This window comes from Podarcis vaucheri, assembly GCF_965113315.1.
Source record: "Podarcis vaucheri genome assembly, chromosome: 1".
NCBI lineage: Eukaryota > Metazoa > Chordata > Lepidosauria > Squamata > Lacertidae > Podarcis > Podarcis vaucheri.
In genome coordinates, this window is record NC_138759.1 from 72999803 (window position 1) to 73020861 (window position 21059).

Genomic DNA, 21059 nt, shown 5'->3' on the forward strand with positions numbered 1-21059 from the left:
CCCTCACCTGCAATTTGCTTCCATTGGTGCAAATGGGAGCTTTTCTTTCAATGAAAATAGTTGAGGGGGCAGCACCTTATCCAAGGTGGAACCTCAGCAGGTGCCAAAGAGTTAAAGCATTTGATTTGACTGCTGCTGTCTTGCAGCTGCTATTTGCTTTTTTAAAGCTATTCATGCAACTGCTAATTGCATGGGAGAAATCTTGCCTGGTTTGGCCTTCAAAGAACCCAGCTAGCTTGGGACGAGAACTGGTCCTGTAATAATTTGATCACCTCTATGGGTTTTCTGTAAAGTCCTCCAGTACGGTGTAGGAAATATGTTCAGTCACCTATATGACGTCTATTTGCTAAGAATGTGATTCTTTATTCCCACAAATATATATACCACACGAATAAGCATTCTATTTGAAAGACCAAATCGCTCCATTCAGTAAAATGGATGGATTAGCCATGCCAGACTCCAAATATATTGTAAGTTAGAATGATTAAAAGAGCAAATGGATAGAAATGATGTTTTTATCCAGTGAGTCATCTTGCCAAAAATGGAAGAGAGATAATTTAATTGAGATCAAATGTTATCCAGTATTTCCTCAAACACAGCAATGATGGCTTCTACAAAGATGATAAATTTAAATAAAGCAATTTTCCTAATAGAAAATGTACTGCAATTTGTGTTTTCTTTCTTTTTTGTGGCATCATTGCTGGCTTTTGTAAGATAATTTTCTCTGACACATGCAAGTTGTTCACTTCAGGAGGCATCCAGGTGGTGGGTGGATTAGGTTGGTCGGTCTAGTGCTTCACAGCCTGTGCCACAAATAAGGAAACATGGATTTAAGTCCGTTTCAATTCGCTTTTCTTCTCATGTGCCTCTTCATGGTGTCCTTCAGCAGGCCTAAGCAGTACTGCTGCAGCCTGCTGGTGGGCCTGCACCAATCTAGCACCTCTCTGCTTTGCACCCTACCAATGAGTAGCAATGACTATGCTGTGGGGAGGCAGACTCTATGGTGGTTCCTCATGCCTGGGTGCTCCTGCCTGAAAAGGAAGGTATTACAATGCTTCTTAAAAAATGTCCCAATGTTTGCAAGTCATGGAAAAGGCATTGAGAACACCTCTACCTCCCTAACTGTATATATTTATATTGTGAAACACCCTGAGATCTATGGGTATATGGTGGCATACACATTTTAACAATAAATATATGTTTAACAAAGACTGAGCTGCTTACACAAGGCTCCCTGGGATTTCCCAACCTGGCACTGATTAGCCTCACATCCATTGAACTCCATCAATGCCAAAACATAGGGTCTTGCTATATGCCTTCTATTATATAGACTTGAAACGCCCATTGTGAAGTAAATACTTTTGGTAGATTTTTGAAGACTGATCTCCCATCTTCTATATCCAGCCATTTTGAGCCAGTTAACGCATGATGGTTGAACACACACACACACACACACACACACACACACTTGTTTATAGGGTAATGACTGGGTTGCCAATGGACTCCCTTGTAGGCCAAGGGATGCAGGACACCCCCCCCCGACCCGTTCCACCAGAAAGCACACCAGTACTTAATGAGGGCAGATTTGGGCGCCTTTGGGCACCTCAGTTCGGAGCAGAGAGTGGAATAGGAGGGTGACACCTATACCAGTGGAAGACTGCTGCTGTTGCCTACTGCCGCTGATAGCTCAAAGCACAATGGCTCTTAAAAGAAAGCCACAGGGCTGAGCCAGGTTTCTCTCTGAAACAAAGAGCAAGTAGGAGTGAAACACCCTTTCTGCCCAAAAGAGAAGGGTGCTGGTTCTCTGAGGGCTTTACCAGCATCAAGGTAAAGTGTGCACCAAGCATTGCTCCAAAAAAATACACAAGCAAGGGGTGGGAGAACATAGGAAGAAACCAGCTGCATCAGGTCAAAGCCCATCTACTCCAGCATCATCTTCTCCCAGTGGTCCATCAGATGCCCACAGGTAGCCCACAGGCAGGACCTCTTGTCATTCCCAGCAACTGGTGTAAAAGGGAAGATGTTCCTTTTTTAAAAAAAAATGTAAACTTTAAAAGGCTGTCCTTGCATAAACCACCCTGCTGCACCTATCTATCTGAAATTTGGCAAGCTTCATCTGCCACTACCCCAGACGTCATCCAGTTTTGGGGGGGGGGGGAAATTGGAGAAGTTATAGGCACTTGGTGCTTGCCAAAACTAAAAAAAGAAGTTATAGCTGTTTGTTGAGTTTTCCATTATAGTTAATGGGGAGACATCCAAAGCGTCAGAAATGAAGTGAGGCATTGCAATGCCGTTCCGTGGCTCCAAACCAAAGCGCCCCCCTTTACAAAGTGGGTTCCAAACCTGATATTTATTTAGGGCTCAATCAATTTATGGCTTTCTGGGACAACACACCAGCAGCTTGAATGGGGCCCAGAAGCAGATTCTTTTTTCTTTTCTTTCTTTTCTGCCTACATCACAGCGTATCTATTGGCTAACGTCATCTTTGTTTCTCTGGAGCCTTTTGCACAATACATCCTGGCATGTGTGACACAGTCATTTACGAAGTGACTGAGCACACATTTAAAAAACAACTTTGGAAGCCTTGCTTATATAGCAAGAGGTGAGGTAATCGTTTTGTCTCTGTTAACAAAGCTGAATATGATGAATTGCAATAATTAAATTTCTCAAAATACTTAGGAAATTAAACAAGTGGCACAATTGCCAGTAATGGGTATAAAAATAAGAGCAGGGCAGAGTTTTGGAGCTGTGCTTTCATGAACTCTAGCAACGCAGTTAGGGTGGAGCTATCTAATGACTTTTGTCTGTGAATCCATAATAATTTATTTCCATATTTTAAATAAAAGTGTTGATCTATGCTATATACATCCCTGTTTTGTTTACAAGGATTTAAACATTTTCAGGACATAAGAACTGAGTCAAGACAAATGGCAGACGTTATTCTTCTTGTGCTCCAAGAATGGGTGTGCTTGGGGTGTGTGTAAGGCCCCCCCACATACTGACCCGGTTCCAATTTCGCTTCCCCTGTTGCTTCCACTCCCAGACTTTGGCATAGGGGGCGGAAGATCTAAAGGTGGTGGCTACATAGATTTGATGGGATGCATGAATCCATGGGATTCAGAACCCTGCATGACTGGAATTCCTGGTAGATGGGTGAAGTGAATGTGCATATTTCCCCTCCAGACTTTCTTCTCAGGGCACAAAAGTCTGGTGGTAGGGCTGGTGTGGCCAGAGCATGTATCTCCTCTCCTCCTTCTCCCATTCATTCTTGGAATGCCTGGAGAGTAACTTCTGAAAGAACCTTTAGACAGCTGCAAAACATACATGACAAACCAATGCAGAGGAGCCATCCTTCTGAGGATCCCATGGTATCAAATACCCTAGTCCAGATGTGCAGGAGTAGCATAGAAAAAGTGTTACTCTGAAGACCTAGCTAAATGCTGCGCTGAATGCAGAGCACACACTTTTCTTAAATAATTTACTAGTATGGGGGACACACACCTCACTGGGAACTTTTGTCTTTCCCTTGGAGGTGTGGGAATGGGATTTTCATTCTGATGTCAACTGGGAAGGAAGAAATAAGCTTTCCTGCATACTGCAGTCCCACTAGCAATTGCCCTCCCCTCCTGTCATGAAATAAAGGAAACCAGAAAGGTAGCTGCACACTAACACATTAAAAATTACTTACAACCACAGTTCAATCAATATAAATCATACAGGCTGACATTTGGAGTTGTTCAGAGTGAATTATAGGATTAGGGCATCAGAAAGCTTGGGAACAGGGTTTTTCATCTTCGACACATTTTTCAGGTAAAGTAAATGTTTTACTTTGCTTCCAGTGTGCTCCCTTTAGAGTCTTCTTAAAAACCCACAAACTATCAAAAACCCTGTCAGAATCCTGCATTATATTCAAACATGATAACTGAAGTCAAACGATGATGCAAAAAGGATGCATGAAGTTTTTTTTTATAATCTATGATATATTTTCCTATTTATTTGTTTTTTGAAGGATGCATATCAACACTGCATAATGAAAGCCTCCGAACTAATTTTGCTGACTTGATTGGGTCACCACCTGGAGTCAAGAACCACATAGCGCATAGAAGCCTTTTTCCTGTCTCAGATGGAACCCTTTGTCTTTCTATAATTTACATGTTAAGATCAGTAACTGCTTTCCCAGTCTCCCCAAACCCTCATATCTATGATAGGAAGGTTGGACGAAACATTGCAAGTCTTCCTTAACTGGACTTTATGCAATTAACTGAAGTGAAATAAAACATAGTGGGAAGCAATTTTGCTTAGCTAGATGATAATTAACCACTCATTTTAGCACTTCCATATTTATGTACTTTGCCACCTATTGAAATGAACACAGGAACTTTTGTTTTAAGATTCATTTCCCCCCATCCTTGTTAGTGACAGTAATAAAGCTCATGAAAAGCTGTTTTCTTATGACTATTAAAGATTTAATTAGCATAATGACTCCCAGCTCTGCTGTATGAGATGCTGACCATCAGAAAACGAGGGCACTAATTCTTAAAAAGGTGAGAGCATAGCGAGGGGGGAAATTTCATTATATGTCATTGCCAAATTTTCTTCTCTACAAAATTAAGCTTTCTTCCCCCAGACTCTCCAAGACGGTATTATAGTGCAATCCTCTATGTGTCTACTCAATGTAAGTCCCATTGAGTTAATTGGGACTTGCTCCCATATGTGCATTTAGGATTGCAGAGCCTCTTGCTTCCTTCCCAAAGTCTGGCTTAAGCCGGCACTGTGAGGGCTGGGGGAAGGCGTCAAATGTTGGCTCTGCGTAGGGGGCAGTGTATTCTCAAGGCCCGCCCCTTCAGCTTGCTCCTCCCCTTTCTGCTAATGCTAAGAAAGGTAACACAAAAGAGAGCTAAATGTGCACAGTGCAAGCAAAGGTAGTATTTGCAGATCACCTCTTTGAAGTGGTTATTTGCAGGGAAAGTCCAGAGCTCAGTGGATGAGCAGCTACCCTGCATGTAGAATGTCTCAAGTTGAGTCCCCAGCATTTTCAGGTGGGGCCGGGAGAGATTCCCACCTGACCCTTGGAGGGATGCTGCTACTCAGTGTAGACAATACTGATCTAGATGGTCTGAGGCTCAGTATAAACTAGATTCCTATGCTGTTTAAAAAATGCTGCAGCATGGAAGGAAGTACATTTTGTTCTTTTCACTGTCCCACACCCTGGACTTAATAATATAGTTGTCCTAGGATACCAGATTGCTGGAATTTTTGCACTTCTGTTTATCGCACAACTATTGTGCAATTATTACAAGTCATTCCATGAAGATGAATCAAAGCACTTGCCTATTTGTTTTTCTGCCAGTTTGTATTGCCTCTTATCTTATTTTATCTTATCTTATCCCTCCCTGCCTCTGTTTCTCACTGTATGTACTGTGTCTGCTGTCACTGGCAAAACTACTAATGGTTATTAAGCACAATGCAGTTAAAATGTTCTGACCAGATAAGGAATTCTAAGGAGCTATTAGACTGTAAAGTTGGAACCTAGGTTGCAAGTTACTGATTTCCAGGCATTATGAATATTAGGCAAGTCTAGGATTGCCTCAACCTGGTAACTCATGACTGTTATGTTTGGACATGGGATTCTGGGGGTTACGGACCACTGGTTTGATTGAATATGCTAAGTCTTAGGTCTGCAGTTTTAATTAAATGAGGTTTTGTACTGAATAAGTCTCATGTATGTAGGGGTAATTTGCCCAATCTATACATTATGGTAGTCTTCTTAACATTTAAATAATTTTGGTATTGAATAAAACTCCCAGCACCATGATGGTCACTGCTTGTCTTCCACATATAAAGAAATAGTTTGGGATAATTGGATAAGGGGCAACTGGAGTCATTGAGCTGATATAAATTCATCAGTCAAAAGACACAAATACACACACACACACTCACACATTTCTAAGATTCAATCAAATAACTTGAAGGAGTGGAATAATTGGCATGTATTCAAATTGTCCTTAATTGAATTCTTCATCTTTTGCTTAGAAAGCTGCATGAGGTGCAGTCTCTCCATGGAGCAAGTAATTTTCATTAACAGGATATCATTTAGAAGGAAGGGACACATGCCTGAAACACTGTTAATAATTAACATTGAATCAACACATAGATGTGTCTTGAGTTCCCATTTTTTCTGCCTGTCACTATTGGCATTTCATCAAGTCATTTGCATCCTAAGTGGGCCTGTTTATTCAGAGTGATGACACTGTGGCACTGCTGAAGGAAGCAGGAGACCTTTGTGACACACAACCCAAAACAAATATCCTTTGTTACTATAATGACCTAGTGAGAGCCAAATTGATGGCAACTTGGCTTCCTTAACTCTATCATTGAGGTTTGTTTGTTTGAATACACAGGGTAGGGCCTCAAGCTATGTTATCCAAACATGTGCATTTGCCCTACAATAGCATCGCCTGAGCCCCAACAAATGCTCTTGTGTTTCTGTACATTTCATTATGTACAATTCTCACACTTTCTAGTTTGCAAGCCACCTCCTTAGTTTAGCATTTATTTATTTTTTAGCGCAGCAGTGCACTGCATAAAACACAGAAGTGCCACATTCCTTTCTTGCTGGACTTTTGTGTTGAGAGGTGATGATCAAAGTTTGCTTCATAGCTCTGTATCTGTGATGCAAGGCATCAGTTGATGTGGCGTCCAATTAACTCATACTCATGCTGGACCCACTGAAACCAAGGAAGATAGTTAGCCATTGATCTCAAGGGGTCTACTGTGAGTATGAGTTGTTGGAATACAACTCATAGAAGATACCTCAGTGATCATCTGGTTCAGCTCTGTGTTCAGTACAGGATCTTCAATCCAGGATGGAACTGAAGCATCTCTGGCAGAGGCTATCTTCCAGTGGGGGGGGGCAATACCTCCATTGCTTAACAGCTCTTCTACCATTTTCACCCATTAGTTGTACTCCTGCTTCTCTAGAGCAGACCTGTACAACCACAACTCATGGTAGTCATGCTAGCAATGGAATCACGAGTTAGGTTACTGACTCCCACCATGGGGTAGGGACCTCTGCAGCTTTTGAAGACCTGGTGTGACTAGCTGCCTAGACACTTGGAGGATAACTTTGGAGTGATATTGACTCTGCAGTTGCTACAACTCCAGCCAAAGTGCCCAGTGCCTCAAATATGATGTAGTGTGGCATTGATATCAGTTGACAAAATCAACTGATGTGGACAAGACGCTGGTAGCCACACATCTGACCACATGCCATCTTGTCTCCAGTCTCTCCTACTTATCAAATCAAGTAGTGGTTAAGTCTAGAGCATGGTTAATGTTTCAATGTGTTAGGGGAAGGTTCCTGCTGCCTTGAAAGAGGTAGTGGTGCAGCCATGGACCCCTTGAGTTGAAGCAACTATCAACCAGCAACAAATACTTTTTTGGGCGAAGTGGTGGAGAGAGTTGTGGTGAGACTGCCATATCTTGGATGACGCCGATTATTTAGATCCATTCCAGTGTGGGTTCAGCAGTGGCCATGGGACAGAGTCACCTTGATTGCAAGGATGGATGACCTTTGCAGAGAGCAGGACATGGGAAGTGCAACCTTGCTCCTGCTTCTTGATCTCTCTTTGGCTTTTGATACTATTGACCATGGTATCCTTCTGGACTGGGTTCAAGGAATGGGAATTGGGGGGCACTGCATTACAATGCTCCCAGTCCTACCTCCAGGATCATGTCCACAGAGTAGCATTTGGAGGGCATTTTTCAGACCCTGACAGTTACACTATGGGTACCACAGAACACTATCATATCTCCAATGCTATTTAACATTCAATGGAGCATCTGGGACAGGTCATTAGGCATTTGGGGCAAGGTGCTATCTTCTTCTTCTCTGGTGAACGCTCGTAGCCAAGTAAGATTGTCTTCCATAAACATGGTTTTAACAGTGAGTCCGTAAGTGACTGTGGAGGCCAATTCTGGATCCACACGTCCTTCCACGGGGGGGGGGGCATAGGTTTCCGGGCAGGAGTTGATCATGGTGAGGGTTTGCCAAGCATGCTTCCTCCCTTTCATCTTGAGTTTGAGTGTCTTCAAAACCCTTGACACCTTTGGTAAGGGCTGTTCTCCAATTGGAGCGCTCACAGGCCAGTGCTTCCCAGTTGTGAGTGTTTATACTACATTATACAATGTAGTATAAGGTGCTATCAGTGTGCTGATAACACTCAGCTCTGTTTCTTCATAATACTTAAATTAGGAGAGGCTGTGCAGGCCTTGGACCAGTGCCTAGACACAATGATGAGATGGTTGAGGAAAAACAAGCTGAGCTTGAATCCTGGCAAGACATAATGGTCCACATGTCCAAGAAGCTTGTCAGTTGCCTACCCTGAATGGGGTTGCACTCCCTATAAAGGAGCAGGATTGCAGCCAGGAAGTGCTTCTGGGTGCAGTTCTGTTACTGGAGGCCCAGGTTGTCTCAGTGGCTAGAAACATCTTTTACCAACTGCAACTGGTATAACAGCTACAACCATTTCTGAACTAGAGTGCTTGGTCACAGCAGTTCAAGCACTGGTTTCTTTAGGCTGGATTACTATAATGTGCTCTCTGTGGGGTTTGCTATGGAAACTTCAGCTAATACAGAGCACTGTTGGGAGGCGGAAATAATGATCTGGCTTCCCTTGAGCTACTCTGAAAAGGTGGCAATAAAAGATACCTCAGAAAATCGAAGGTGCTGATACTTAATTGGCAGCTTAGAAGGACATGTCTTAAATGCATGGTGATGGTAAGAATTGTGAAATGTAATATTTAAAGTGGTTGTTTCTCTTTAATTTAGGTTGTGACGATATTAGCAAACATGTCTGTCCTGGACCAGTGTGCCTCAGAAATAATCCAAGGAAATGGTATGCAAACCATGCTGCATCCTTTTTAATTCTGCTTTTTGTCCTGAATATTCTCACTATAGCCTGGGATGCTTATCAACAGTGTTTCACTCCTTTGTAGGTGTTCAAGTTTTAATGGAAATGCTGTTTGAGAAATCGTCATCTGGGAATTCACCAGAAGTAGCTGCTTGCGAACGAGTTCAGCAAAAAGCTGCGGTTACGCTCGCCCGGCTGAGTCGTGATCCCGAAGTGGCACATGCAGCCATAAACCTTAGTTGTAAGAATTTTAATGCTTAACATGCTGGCACTGTATAAAATATGCAAAATGCTGCATCCGTCAAAGTGAGGAAGCAGCTGCTTTGATTGTCAAAGTGGTCTCACTTATCTGCTCTCCGTATACCCTCTTATCAGCTGTGCTACATCAGAGGGCCAGTCCATTTGCTACTGTTTAGGCTTCTCCCCCCCCCCCCAAATCCATGCAGAATTTCAATCCTTCTGTATGGACTCAATTCTGAACCAGTCTACACCACCTGTATGTCTTCAGCAGTACTGTACAGATCTCCCCTCCCATGTTACTCATTGCATTACAATTGCAGGGGTCAGTTTACCTTGGTTTACAACCACAATCCGTTCCAGAGGTCCATTTGTAAACCAAAACAGGTTGAAACCCAAGGCACACTTTCACCAGTGGGGCCTCCATTTTTTTTTTATTTTTTTTTGTAATCCAAAAAAAAATATGGGTTGTAATCCAAAAAAAGGTTGCAAACTGGGACACACACTTCTGGGTTTGACGTGTTTGTAATCCAAAATGTATGCAAACCAGGACATATGCAAACCAATGTACCACTGTACTTTAATGGATGTTTAGTTTGCATGGAAAAAAGTCCGGTTGTGAAGGCAAAAAGAAGCACAAATGGGTGTGCAAAGGGCAATTCACACAACTGTTGCAGAATTAGTTTTTTTTTTGCCTGCTAACCCAAATGAACAAAACAGGTTGCAACACTGTTCAAAAAGCTTAATCCTGCAGACAGTGAAAGTTGCACATCTTCAATTGGCCCTGAGCAGGGACCTGACATGTGCACAACTGTTAAATGATTTCCATGATCACAGCTGGTGCATATATCAATTTTTCTTCATTTTTGAATCTCTTACTATGACAGCATTTCCTTTTAAAGCATTTTCAGCTTTCCAAACAAAACACCTTATATGGGACTTTGTTAATCCTCCAAAACACAGTTGATTATTTTTACAGTATTTTTCAGAAAACAGTAAGAGGCGGGGAAAGTGGGAAATCTTTTTCAATCTGAGGACCATGTTTCCTTCTGGAGGCTCCATAGCAATGGTGGGTGTTGTGAAAGTGAGTTTGGCCACACCATTCTCCATCTTCCATCCAGAAAAGCAAGAGATATCTCAGTTCAAGGACACATTCTGGTCTGGTAAAAACACCAGAGGAGGGTGCTGGGTGCCAAAAATGGTGTGGTTTATGGAGGGGTGTGTCCTGTTCAGAGTCCTGAGGGCCATATAGAGATGGTGGAGGCCACATTTGACTCTCAGGCAGAAATTACCACCCTTGCTCTACAGTCATTCAGTGACACAAGTGGGGTCTTCCAGATGTGGGAAAATGGGGAGGGCAGGGGGGCAATTCTATACCTTTTCTAATAGAATAATGATAGAGTGAACTAAGGGGACATCCCCAAAATTATAGAGACTCCCTGGTTGTGAAAACAGAACTATGGGTGCTTTCTGAGTGATGCTTCTACGGTTCACTGTTAAACTGATACATCACATTTCAGCTCTTTATAATACACACAAGGGAAGTTCCTTTCTTGTTTTCTAGCATCACTTTTTACTGAATTCATCATCATTTTCACTGAAACGGATAAATCTGGAAAGTATATCACACTGATGCAATGTTGAGAATTGTGGAGATTTGAAATTACTCACTTTTCAATCTTCTTTTCAAAATATATAGGTATTCCGCGCCTCATAGAACTTTGCAGGTCTCCTACCAAAAGAAATAACAGTGATTCTGTTCTTGTTGCATGTTTGGTAAGTGCATCTAATTATTTGCCTTTAGCTTTCCCATGGGCTTTCTATACACTGAAAATATATTTAGCACAGTAGGATGTGTTTTGTAGTCTCTCTCATATCTAAAGAGCATATTAGAGCTTCCTTTTGTTGCTGGTTAGTATAAATTTCTAGAGAAATATTGCTTCAAAATCCTCTTGTTCCATGCCAAAATCCACACCTCGTGAGTTGATATACATAGAATACTAAATATGTGTTTTTCCCAGTTAATCTATATGAAAGAGGCTGCCCCAAACACACTTTCCTTTTCATGTGTTGCTTCCTTTGTTGAAGTGGAGAAGCCTCTTTTAGCAGGAGACCTTCAGAGGTCCTGTGCCCTTAAGGGATCATCTGGTTTGGCTATTTACGTAGTTTTATTTAAAGGGTGCTACCACTAAAGACCACTAAAGTAGATAACCTGCATAGCATTGTATGAGATAAAGCAAATCTGGCTTTGCGGATTTGTGACCCATCCTGTGATTGTGAGATCTACAGAGAAAGGGTGGTGTACAAAATTCTTCATTATTATTATTTATTTAATTTGCAAAGTATGTGCTTAAACAGTGATCAAACATTAACACTCCAACAGCTGTGGCTATGGAAGAAGCAGGACCCTCATGGAGTGTTAATGCTGTGAACCCTTCCGTTGTAGCTGTTGATTTACTTGAACTGAGAACTTTGTGAAACCCAAGAACAAAGAACCAGGCAGGCAACTGTATGGTGTTGGGGGTTTGTGCTTTTGGGGTCTGTTTACTGATTTGCTGCAAGTTTAGGCAATGTATTTATTCTTTTTAATGCTGTTAATATGCACTTTTTACAGGTTAGTGGCAATGGGAACTGTTTGATGATTTTTTAAAAGAACTGTTTAATTGTTTTTAAAGAATTGTTCTCCTTAATGGCCCATCACCCAGGCAAACATCGCCCTATATTTTCACACTTGCTGGGCCCAGGGGTTAGAAGGGTCTCACCAAGCAGCCTGCTGCCCCGCCTCAACTCACAACACTCTAATAGGTGCACTCTTGCCAGTAAGCAAGCAAGCAAGTGTATACAAGCTTTACTATGATCTAGGTCTCTTCTGTTCCTGATACCACTGTGTTGTGTACAAATTTGCCTCCAGGATGTTACCAGAAATAGGGATTTCAATGTACTGAGGCCTGTTAGTCTGGAACCATTTTTTATTTTCATTGCATGGGCAGTTAGCTTATAAGAATTTTTTTAATAGAAAGATTATCATGTTGCCATAAGCAATGCTCAGAATTTCGTGACCTCCCATCTGATGACACAATAAAATAATTCCCATAATAGGCACATTTTTTTTAATGTTGATAAGTGGACAATATTTCTTTGTGCAACTGAGTTTTGCACTCATATTTCTGTCCCCAAATGGTTGGAAATCATGTGATTTACTCTTTGAAATAATGGTAATGCTTACAGACACCAATCAGGGTGGAAGCAGCTGTATGCTAAGTACTGGGCAGAGACAATTCCTATGTCAATTTTAAGTCTGAACAGTTTTAAGTAGGGAGATGAAGTGGCTTGCCTGAGGTCACACTATAAATCTTTGCCAGACTTGAGAGCAAAATGAAGACTGACCCTCAAAGTGCTTCACTGGCACAAACCCCATAGAAATGAATGTGCCTTTTGCCAGTAAAGGGATTTCAGGGTCTTCAGGAAGGGATGCTTTCAGAGAGCTTGGTTTTAAGCAGTCCTTTTAAAGAATAGATTCAGTTTAGTTTATTCGGTGGAAACTAGCAGATTCCCCTACCAAAATTAAGCCACAAAATCAAAGCAAGGGACAAAGGGTCAGGGTCAGTATGCACAACTTCACTCAATAGAAGCCTGAATGGGACTTAGTCTAATGTTGTTCCATGCACCACCAAAAGCAATTTGTTAGCAAGGTTGGTTCAGCAACGTATTTGGGCAGTGTGGACAGTCTCCCCATACAGGGCACCAAACCAAGGCAGGCACAAAATGATGATGATGATGATGATACCTATATTTATATAGGCACCTACTCAAAGTTAGGCCACGGTCAGATGGGCAAGTGAGTTGCCGCAACTATGACATAGTGCACTGGAGAGCCCATTGAGAAGATCCATTAAGAAAGCAACTGTACCAGAAGGAATTATTGAGAAAATAAGAAATATTTTGAGGGGGTGGGGTTGGACAAATTTAGTCCTTGCTCAGGGCACCATATTACCAAAGTCCACTCCTGGTTTAGTTTACTTTAGTTTAGTTTAAATAAGAAATTTAGCAGAGACCTAGCTTTCTTTTCAAGCACCCATATTACAGCTGTGCTGAAATCTCAGAAGCATGGCTTTTAGAAAAAAGAGAAAAAAAGTATGTGTTTTTAATACCACATTCCTATACATGCCTATTCTGAGTTTGACGGGGATTACTCCCACAGAAGTACATGACATCACAACCTAAATGTTACAGATTGCAGATATCCTTATGATGGGAGCATCCGGAAGCATCAGCTTAATTAGGCACAGACAAACTAACATGGGAACATAAATGATGAAACTGTTGTCGACAGGAATGCTGTCGTTTAATAATGTTGCCCATTCTGATACCTGTACATCTAAACATGTAAATCAATTCTAGAATGTTGATTTGCTATTTGAGGTATGTGGCCACACACACACACATAATGTATGAGTCTCAACTGCTTTTCAAGTATACAAATAAGTAACTGTATTGAATCAATAACATCACTATGATAGTGTCAATCAGTTAATGGTTAAGGGGATGTCTGCCGAACCTCAGCTCAATAGTCATTCTGAACAAGTGATGTTTCTTTAGCATTGCATGAAGCCAGATTTTTATTCTAAAACTGTATTGTCACGTTTTTCTTTCAGGCAGCCTTGCGGCGACTTGCTGTTATCAGCCCTGATGGCCTTCAAGAGTCAGATTTCCAGCAATTGGTCAAGCCCAGGCTTGTGGATTCCTTCCTGCTCTGTACCAACATGGAAGAAAGCTTTGTATGAACAAACCACAAATATAACCCAAAATAGGAAATAGTGTTACATAGGGCAACGTAGCTAAAATGTTATTTATGATTAATTTATTTCAAGTGCTAAAAAATCAGCATAGGGAAAAAATGAGGCCATTAGGCACATAAAAAGAGACCTGCTGAGTCAGACAAAAGATCTGTCTAGTCCAGTATCCTGTTATTGCAGTGGCCAACCAGATGTCTGAGAAGCCGGCAAGCAGACACAAGTACAACAGCCCCCTCCCCATTTGTAAACTGGTGTTCCAAGGCATCCTGCCTCCAATATCAGAGGTAGTTCCACTGAGAACCTTAGGCTCCATACATTTGTCTAACCTCTTGTGGAGGCACATTTCATACTTTAGCTACCCCATTCACATTACTTGGATAAGCCAAGGTATTATGAGAGAGGAAAAGAAACATCTCTCTATCTACTTCCTCTACACCTCACATAATTTAATGCATCCCTATCATGCCTCTCTTTACTCACCTTCCCCCCCCCCAACTGAGAAGGCCCCAAATGTTGAATTGTGTCATAGGGGAGTTGTTCCAGCTCCTTGATTACCGTATTTTTCGCTCTATAAGATGCACCAGACCACAAGACACACCTAGTTTTTGGAGGAGGAAAACAAGGGAAAAAAAATTCTGACTCTCAGAAGCCAGAACAGCAAGAGGGATCGCTGCGCAGTGAAAGCAGCAATCCCTCTTCCTGTTCTGGCTTCTGTGATAGCTGTGCAGCCTGCATTCGCTCCATAAGACACACACACACATTTGCCCTTACTTTTTAGGAGGGAAAAAGTGAGTCTTATAGAGCAAAAAATCTGGTATTTGCTTGCCCTTTTCTCCACCTTCTACATCAGCAGCCGTGGACCAGATTAGGCCCCTCAACCTGTTTTCCTCAAGTTTATTGCTCACCTGCCCCACAACTGCTGTCATATATGAGACCAGAAAAGGCATGACCACAAAGTAGCAATGGGGCAGCCTTATAGGGCACTCCCAATTGTCCCTTGGCAAGTAAGGGCTGTACCGGGCACATTTTCAGTTTACACCGGAGGTAATACATAGCCATCGTGGCTACTAGCCTTATCCTCCATGATTTTGCCATTTCTGCTCAGGGAAGGAGATCAGCACAGAGTGCTCTTCTCTCTCACACACACCTTGATTTGTACAGCAGTATGCAGGTCATTGCACAGAAAAGGGGGTCAATACACAGCCAGTTTCCTTTTCCCAGAAGGGATCCTAGCCATCAAGTTATTAAGGATCTGAACTTTGGCTGGATGGAAAGCAAGCCCACAGGAGGACCACATAGTGCTGGATACAGACACATGCAGGGTGATCTAAGTTAGTTGTTGATGTGTAGTGAGTAGATGTTTTATATTTTCCTAACTGGCAAACTACTAATTGCACAGAATCATGTACGGAAGCCCTAGCAGCCTTCGTCCCACCTTCCAAAAATGAAAAGCAGAGTGCTTTTGAGAGTGGACGTCATGATTCCCCCCCCCCCACACACAGTAGCTGTTTTTCTTTCTACCACCCAAACACGTTCCCCTTCACCCAGTTCAATATGCATGTTTATTCCCGTAAGTGGGAAACTGGACTGTGAGCAATGACAGGCAGTGTATGGGAGTGGATTTGGAGTGGGAAAGCCATCAGGAGAAAGGGTTAAATAATGCATCTGCTCATAAGTGACCTGTTCTAGAGTTGCCTTTCATTTGACACCATGTCAATTGGGGTTTCTGTATATGAGTAACAACACAAAGCAGAAGACCAGAGATTAATCATGACGTTTTAATATTAAGACTGGAGTAGAATCTTCACCAATAATACATTTGTGCAGAAAATCTGTGGCTTCTGGTTAAAATGTTTACTGTTTCTTTTTTTAAAAAACAACAACCACAACTTTATATATCAACAGTGTTAGCCAATATATCAAACTATATTAACATATGAAATGGAAACAAAGAAGACTACAGTGTAAGCCATTGGGTGCAATCCTGCTCTTATTTAAGTCAGTTTCAAAATGTGATGATGGAAAACGAAAAGCTTTATATCCAAAGGTGAATGTTAACATAAACTTCATTAGAAAATGAAGGATCAGTCATGCTGTATACAAATGTGATTCTTTGAGTGCAGTGATGACTAAATGCTGGTAAAGTTATTTGCAAGAACAAGTGCTGTGCTGAAAATTTCTTCCACTTCCCTTTTAAACCTTCCCTCCATCACTTAATAAGAAAAGAAACTTTGACTTCAGTAGAACTGTGTGTCGACTTAAATTACGAATCTAATGCCACATCTGCGCTATACAGTTAAAGCAGTACAATACCACTTTAGAAAATCATGGCTTCCAGCAAAGAATCCTGAGAAGAGAAGTGTTCTTAAGGATGTTGAGAGTTGTTAGGAGGATTCCTATTCCCCTCACAGTTATACTCCCAGAGTTCCCTGGGAAAAGGGAAAAGCAAATGTCAGAATCCTTAACCGACTAGACTGCCCAGCATTGTTTGGGGGAAGCCATGACCATTTCAAGTGGCATGATGCAGCTTTAAAGTAGTGCAGATGGGGGCCTTAGATGCCTATCCTGTAGTCAGCATCAGTGAGGCCAGTGGGAATTATGCGTGCATAAGTGGGAGAACTATTGGAACCTCAGTGTTTAGAAGAATTGGTGGCAAAGTGCCAGGCACTTAGTTAGGCTCTTGTTTTCTGAGTGGCAGACTTGCCAGAAACATTCTCATATCAGCAATTTCCTGTCAGGTTATGGGAAATGCTTTAGGCATGTATTTAAGCTTTGAACTAGCCTGGCCTAAACTATAGGTATGATAGAGAGTCTTCTGCACACACTGGCATATGTGCTCAATATGGGAATTGTAAAATCACGTTTACTTCAAAAAATGATGATGATGATAATAATTTTCTCTGACATATATTTGCATCCACCAATTCTACTATTTATATTTGTTTTTGTCTCCAATATTATTAAAGATTATTTGCATTGAGAATCCCTGGTCAAATACTCATTTGAAGTAAATCTTTTTTAACATACAAAGTGGAATCCAGGAGATGGTACATCAGTGGTCCAATTCTGACTCTCTTCTGACGATTTAAATAAGTGTAAAATGTTCTCTTGTTCCTGAACAGGTTTGTCTGGAGTTAAGTCTCAATGTTTTAAAAGAGCTTTATTCCACAAGCCAAGCTGTTTCGATTATATTAATGCACAACACAGAGGGAATGAATATATTGCTAAACACATTCCAGTCTTTGAGTAATGAGAGGTTTCACAGGTCTTGCACATCTCTTGGGTTTAGTTTCCTTGGAGTGAGGTTCACTGGAGACTGATCGTGTTTCTGTGATGTCAGCAAAGCTGCTCAAATGGTTTATAAGCACAAGTTAAAATAGGCATATTGAATATTACAAAAACAAAGACATTAGCAGCACAATCCTATACATGTCTACTCAGAAGTAAAAAGCCATGGAGGTAAGTGGGCATACAATGGTACCTCGGTTTACAAATTTAATCCATTCCGGAAGTCCGTTCTTAAACCAAAGTCATTCTTAAACAGAGGTGCATTTTCCCTAATGAGGCATATCGCTGCCAGTGCCCTTCCACCATCTGGCTTCCATTCGTAGACTGAGGTAAAGTTCGCTAACCGGAACACTACTTCTGGTTTTGCAGAGTTCTTATAATGAATAGTTTGTAAACAGGGCTGTTCTTAAACCGAGGTACCACTGTACATTTAAAAGTCTGGGAGCAAAAATGCATCTTTGCCTACACTGCAAGGGTATTGATGGAGTCACCAGACAGGCCTTTCTGGGACGTGAATTCCACAAATGGAGTGGGCGGGGGGGGGGGCAACCAAGGATGATCTCTTTCTGGTCCCCACCCATCTTACCTTTGATATTAATTGGTGTGTGTGTGGGTGTACATGATGCTAAGTCATGAGATTTTAAAATATATTTTGACAGCAGTACAGGGAATATTGTGCTTCCATCTAGTTACAGTGGTGCCTCGCAAGACGAAATTAATTCGTTCCGCAAGTTTTTTCTTCTTGCGAGTTTTTCGTCTTGCGAAGCATGGTTTCCCATAGGAATGCATTGAAAATCAATTAATGCGTTCCTAGGGAAACCGCCTTCAGACCAGGTCCGGGGACAGTCTGTCCCCCGACCTCTTCTGAAGGCTGGGGGGGGGGGGAACAAGGGCTTTTCTTCCCACTGCCAGCCTTCAGAAGGCTGTTCTGAAGGCTGGCGGTGGGAAGAAAAGCCCTTCTTCCCACCTCCCGCCCCGCAAGCTCCGGGGACAGGAGGGCTTTGCTGCCGACCGCCAGCATTTTAAAAGCCCCTGCTGTCCCGGGGCGATTTTAAAATGCTGGTGGGCGGGAGCGAAGCCTCCGCTGTCCCGGGTAGATTTTAAAATGCTGGGGGTCGGCAGCGAACGCTTCGCTCCCGCCCGCCAGCATTTTAAGATCGCCCGGGGCAGCGGAGAAGTCTCCGCTGTCCCGGGAAGGCAGGCGGGGGGGGGAGCAAAGACTTTTGCCCCCCGCCGGCCTTCAGAAGAGGTCCAGGACCTCTTCTGAAGGCCGGCTGTGGGCAAAAGTCTTTGCTCCCGACCGCCAGCAATTTAAAACAGGTCCCTGGAGATTTCCCTATGGGCTTTCGTCTTGCGAAGCAAGCCCATAGGGAAATTCGTCTTGCGAAGCGCCTCCAAAACAGAAAACCCTTTCGTCTTGCGGGTTTTCCGTCTTGCGAGGCATTCGTCTTGCGGGGTACCACTATATCTCTTCCATGATGTATCATGTCTCCTACTGGCAAGACCTTTGTGTTTTGGCTCAGTATTTCAATGCCTCCTTAATAATTGCTACAGTTATAACTATATCTTTTTGTAACACTCAAGGTGTCTGGCACTAAAAGGTTATGTTCTACTGATGGGAAACTCTATTAGATTAGAAAAGGAAAATGTAAGAAGCTGATTATATATAGAATTGGAATAATGAAACTATTAACCAAAGGTGGAAACATGTCGTGAAAAGAAAATGAAAAGAATCCACATAAGGAACTGGCTCAGATAAACATATGTCCAGATATACTAGTTTGGGTCAGAGAGAAATTAAACCGAATAAATAAAATTAAACAGCTGGTGACTTTTAGTTGTTTATGAACTGCCTTAGTATTTTTTCTCTAAGTGAAATGTGGCATGCACATTCTAACAAACTGTTTTTGTTAATCAGTATCATCATCATTCTTTAAACTGCCTTTTTACAGATAAAAAACATGAAAACCCAATAAGGCTACACCGTGAGGTGATATGCATACAGGTTTACATATGCATTTACATATGCATTTGAATGTAATTTGCCCTTGTCCCGAATTCTAGGTGAAATTTGTCAAGGTTTCTGCCCTTTCCTCAGCATAATACCCCCTTAAAAAAAAAAGCCATAAGCATCTGTTTCTGTCAGGTTAGTATACTTTGGCAAATACATACAGTTCTAGTGAAAACTGTTAAAACCTGTTTTTCGTTTTCTAAAACTTATCAAAACTGCTTTTGAATTTTGAGAGTTTTCAATAATCTGGTACAAACATTTGGTCTTGCTGATTTAGCTTGTAGTCAAATGCAATGTTTTTATACCTTGATACTTCCCTTACACACACACGCACACAAACACACACACACCCCACCCCCACCCCACACGAAACATCCATAGTTAAGAATATTGACAGCCTGAAGAATGGGGCTGAATCAGAAGAGTATAAGTTAGAAGTTTTGTTTTTAATTCCTGACCCGGTCACACTCCTTTGATATATCTTCATAGTATGAGCATCCTCAGAAGTAAGTCGCATTGAGTTACATGGGCCTTACTCCTTGGTAAGCGATCATAGGGTTACAGCTTGAGAAGGTAGCAAGCTTTGTATTGAGAAACACCTGATGGGTGAAATTTGCATAGTCCCAATTCTTCCTGGTCATCTTCCAGAAATCTGGAATTCTGATAATATTTCTGCTGAATTTTGGTGACTGGAAACAGGAAACTTTTTTGCTTATCCTACCAGCAGTCTTGTTTGGGGGATCAAAATGACTCTCAAAGGCAAAGAAAAACTTACAATGCTCTCCCCCCTCCAAGCACTTGAAGTGTTGTTTTGAAAAGGTTTTAGTCGGTGCTATTTTTCTAGAAAAAAAGAGGTCCCGGAACTCACCATGAAAGTCTCCCTTGTTCTCTTATAATGGAAATGGCGCCCACCTAAGAAGTGTTGGAACTGAGTTGCGGTGAGTTCTGGTTGAAATAAAGCCTTGATTTTAGTGATGTGCTCAGGAATTTGAGATAATTCATCAGTTTTGCAGAGACTACAAATTTCAGGCAGATCTTTTAAAGCAGAGTTCATGTTTCACCTTTTCCAGGATGTTTCAAATGGAGTTACTTAGATTGGTGCTGATGTCCAAGGCAGAATTCACCATCTCAATAAAACCATATTCTTCAAGGAATGCAGTCTAGCATTTCTACACAGCAAATAATCTGGTTGAAACTTCTCCAATCACCAAAGAAATAATTTCAGCAGAAGCTGCAGTATCCAGTAGGTCTGGAGTTATTTGAATGACGGGTTGTTTTGTGCTCCTGCATGTGAATTTAATAAGGGAGTGTCTTTGTTTAGGTGCCCTGTAGTCATCTGAACTTTTTCCAGAAACTTCAGAAGTGTGGCTTTTTCTCGGTCCATTTCGTAGGAGCTTAGACACGCCGCTTTTTGGAGGACTTTGATCTTCTCGGCATACCTCTTCTCCTCCGCACGATTTACTGCTCTTGCCCATTTCAGAGCCATCGTGTCTTCGACCTTTGTCACAGACATCTTCTTTACTTTCTGTTTATTCATAGTAGACACTTTACTTAAAATCACAGCACAGCAGCTAAGCTGGACAAAGAATTAAGGTTTTCCCCCTCTTCCAGGTAAAGGGGAGTTATTAGCTTATTTCTTTCAAAAACAAAAGCTATGTTGCATGCATGTCTCTGGAAACCCTTCAGGTGAATAATTAACCAATTTTCTCAGGGCTGGCTGCTTTCATTGTTTCCCTAGTGTGCCATCCTTTCAGTTGATTTAATAAACTGCCTGGAGAGTTCAAGGAGGAAACAACCTTTAATTTTGTACCTGCA

The 21059-nt window shown here is 41.8% G+C and overlaps 1 protein-coding gene and 1 long non-coding RNA gene across 3 annotated transcripts in view; one reads left to right on the top strand and one right to left on the bottom strand.

Annotated features, from left to right (window-relative positions):
* INSC (INSC spindle orientation adaptor protein) overlaps positions 1 to 16971 on the top strand; it is a 145940-nt gene extending 128969 nt beyond the window's left edge. For both annotated transcript variants that reach the window (XM_082194013.1, XM_082194012.1), the window contains exons 10-13: positions 8831 to 8897; positions 8998 to 9153; positions 10849 to 10925; positions 13805 to 16971. In XM_082194013.1, the coding sequence (XP_082050139.1) occupies positions 8831 to 8897; positions 8998 to 9153; positions 10849 to 10925; positions 13805 to 13933 (429 nt within the window). In that variant the 3' untranslated portion in view covers positions 13934 to 16971. The remainder of the gene's footprint in view (positions 1 to 8830; positions 8898 to 8997; positions 9154 to 10848; positions 10926 to 13804) is intronic.
* Positions 16972 to 17086: 115 nt separating this feature from the next.
* Positions 17087 to 20019, bottom strand: LOC309517000. The gene is made up of 2 exons (XR_014213109.1): positions 18694 to 20019; positions 17087 to 17918 (listed from the first exon to the last, which is right to left on the bottom strand). It is a non-coding gene; the product is annotated as an uncharacterized lncRNA (long non-coding RNA).
* Positions 20020 to 21059: the final 1040 nt, after the last annotated feature.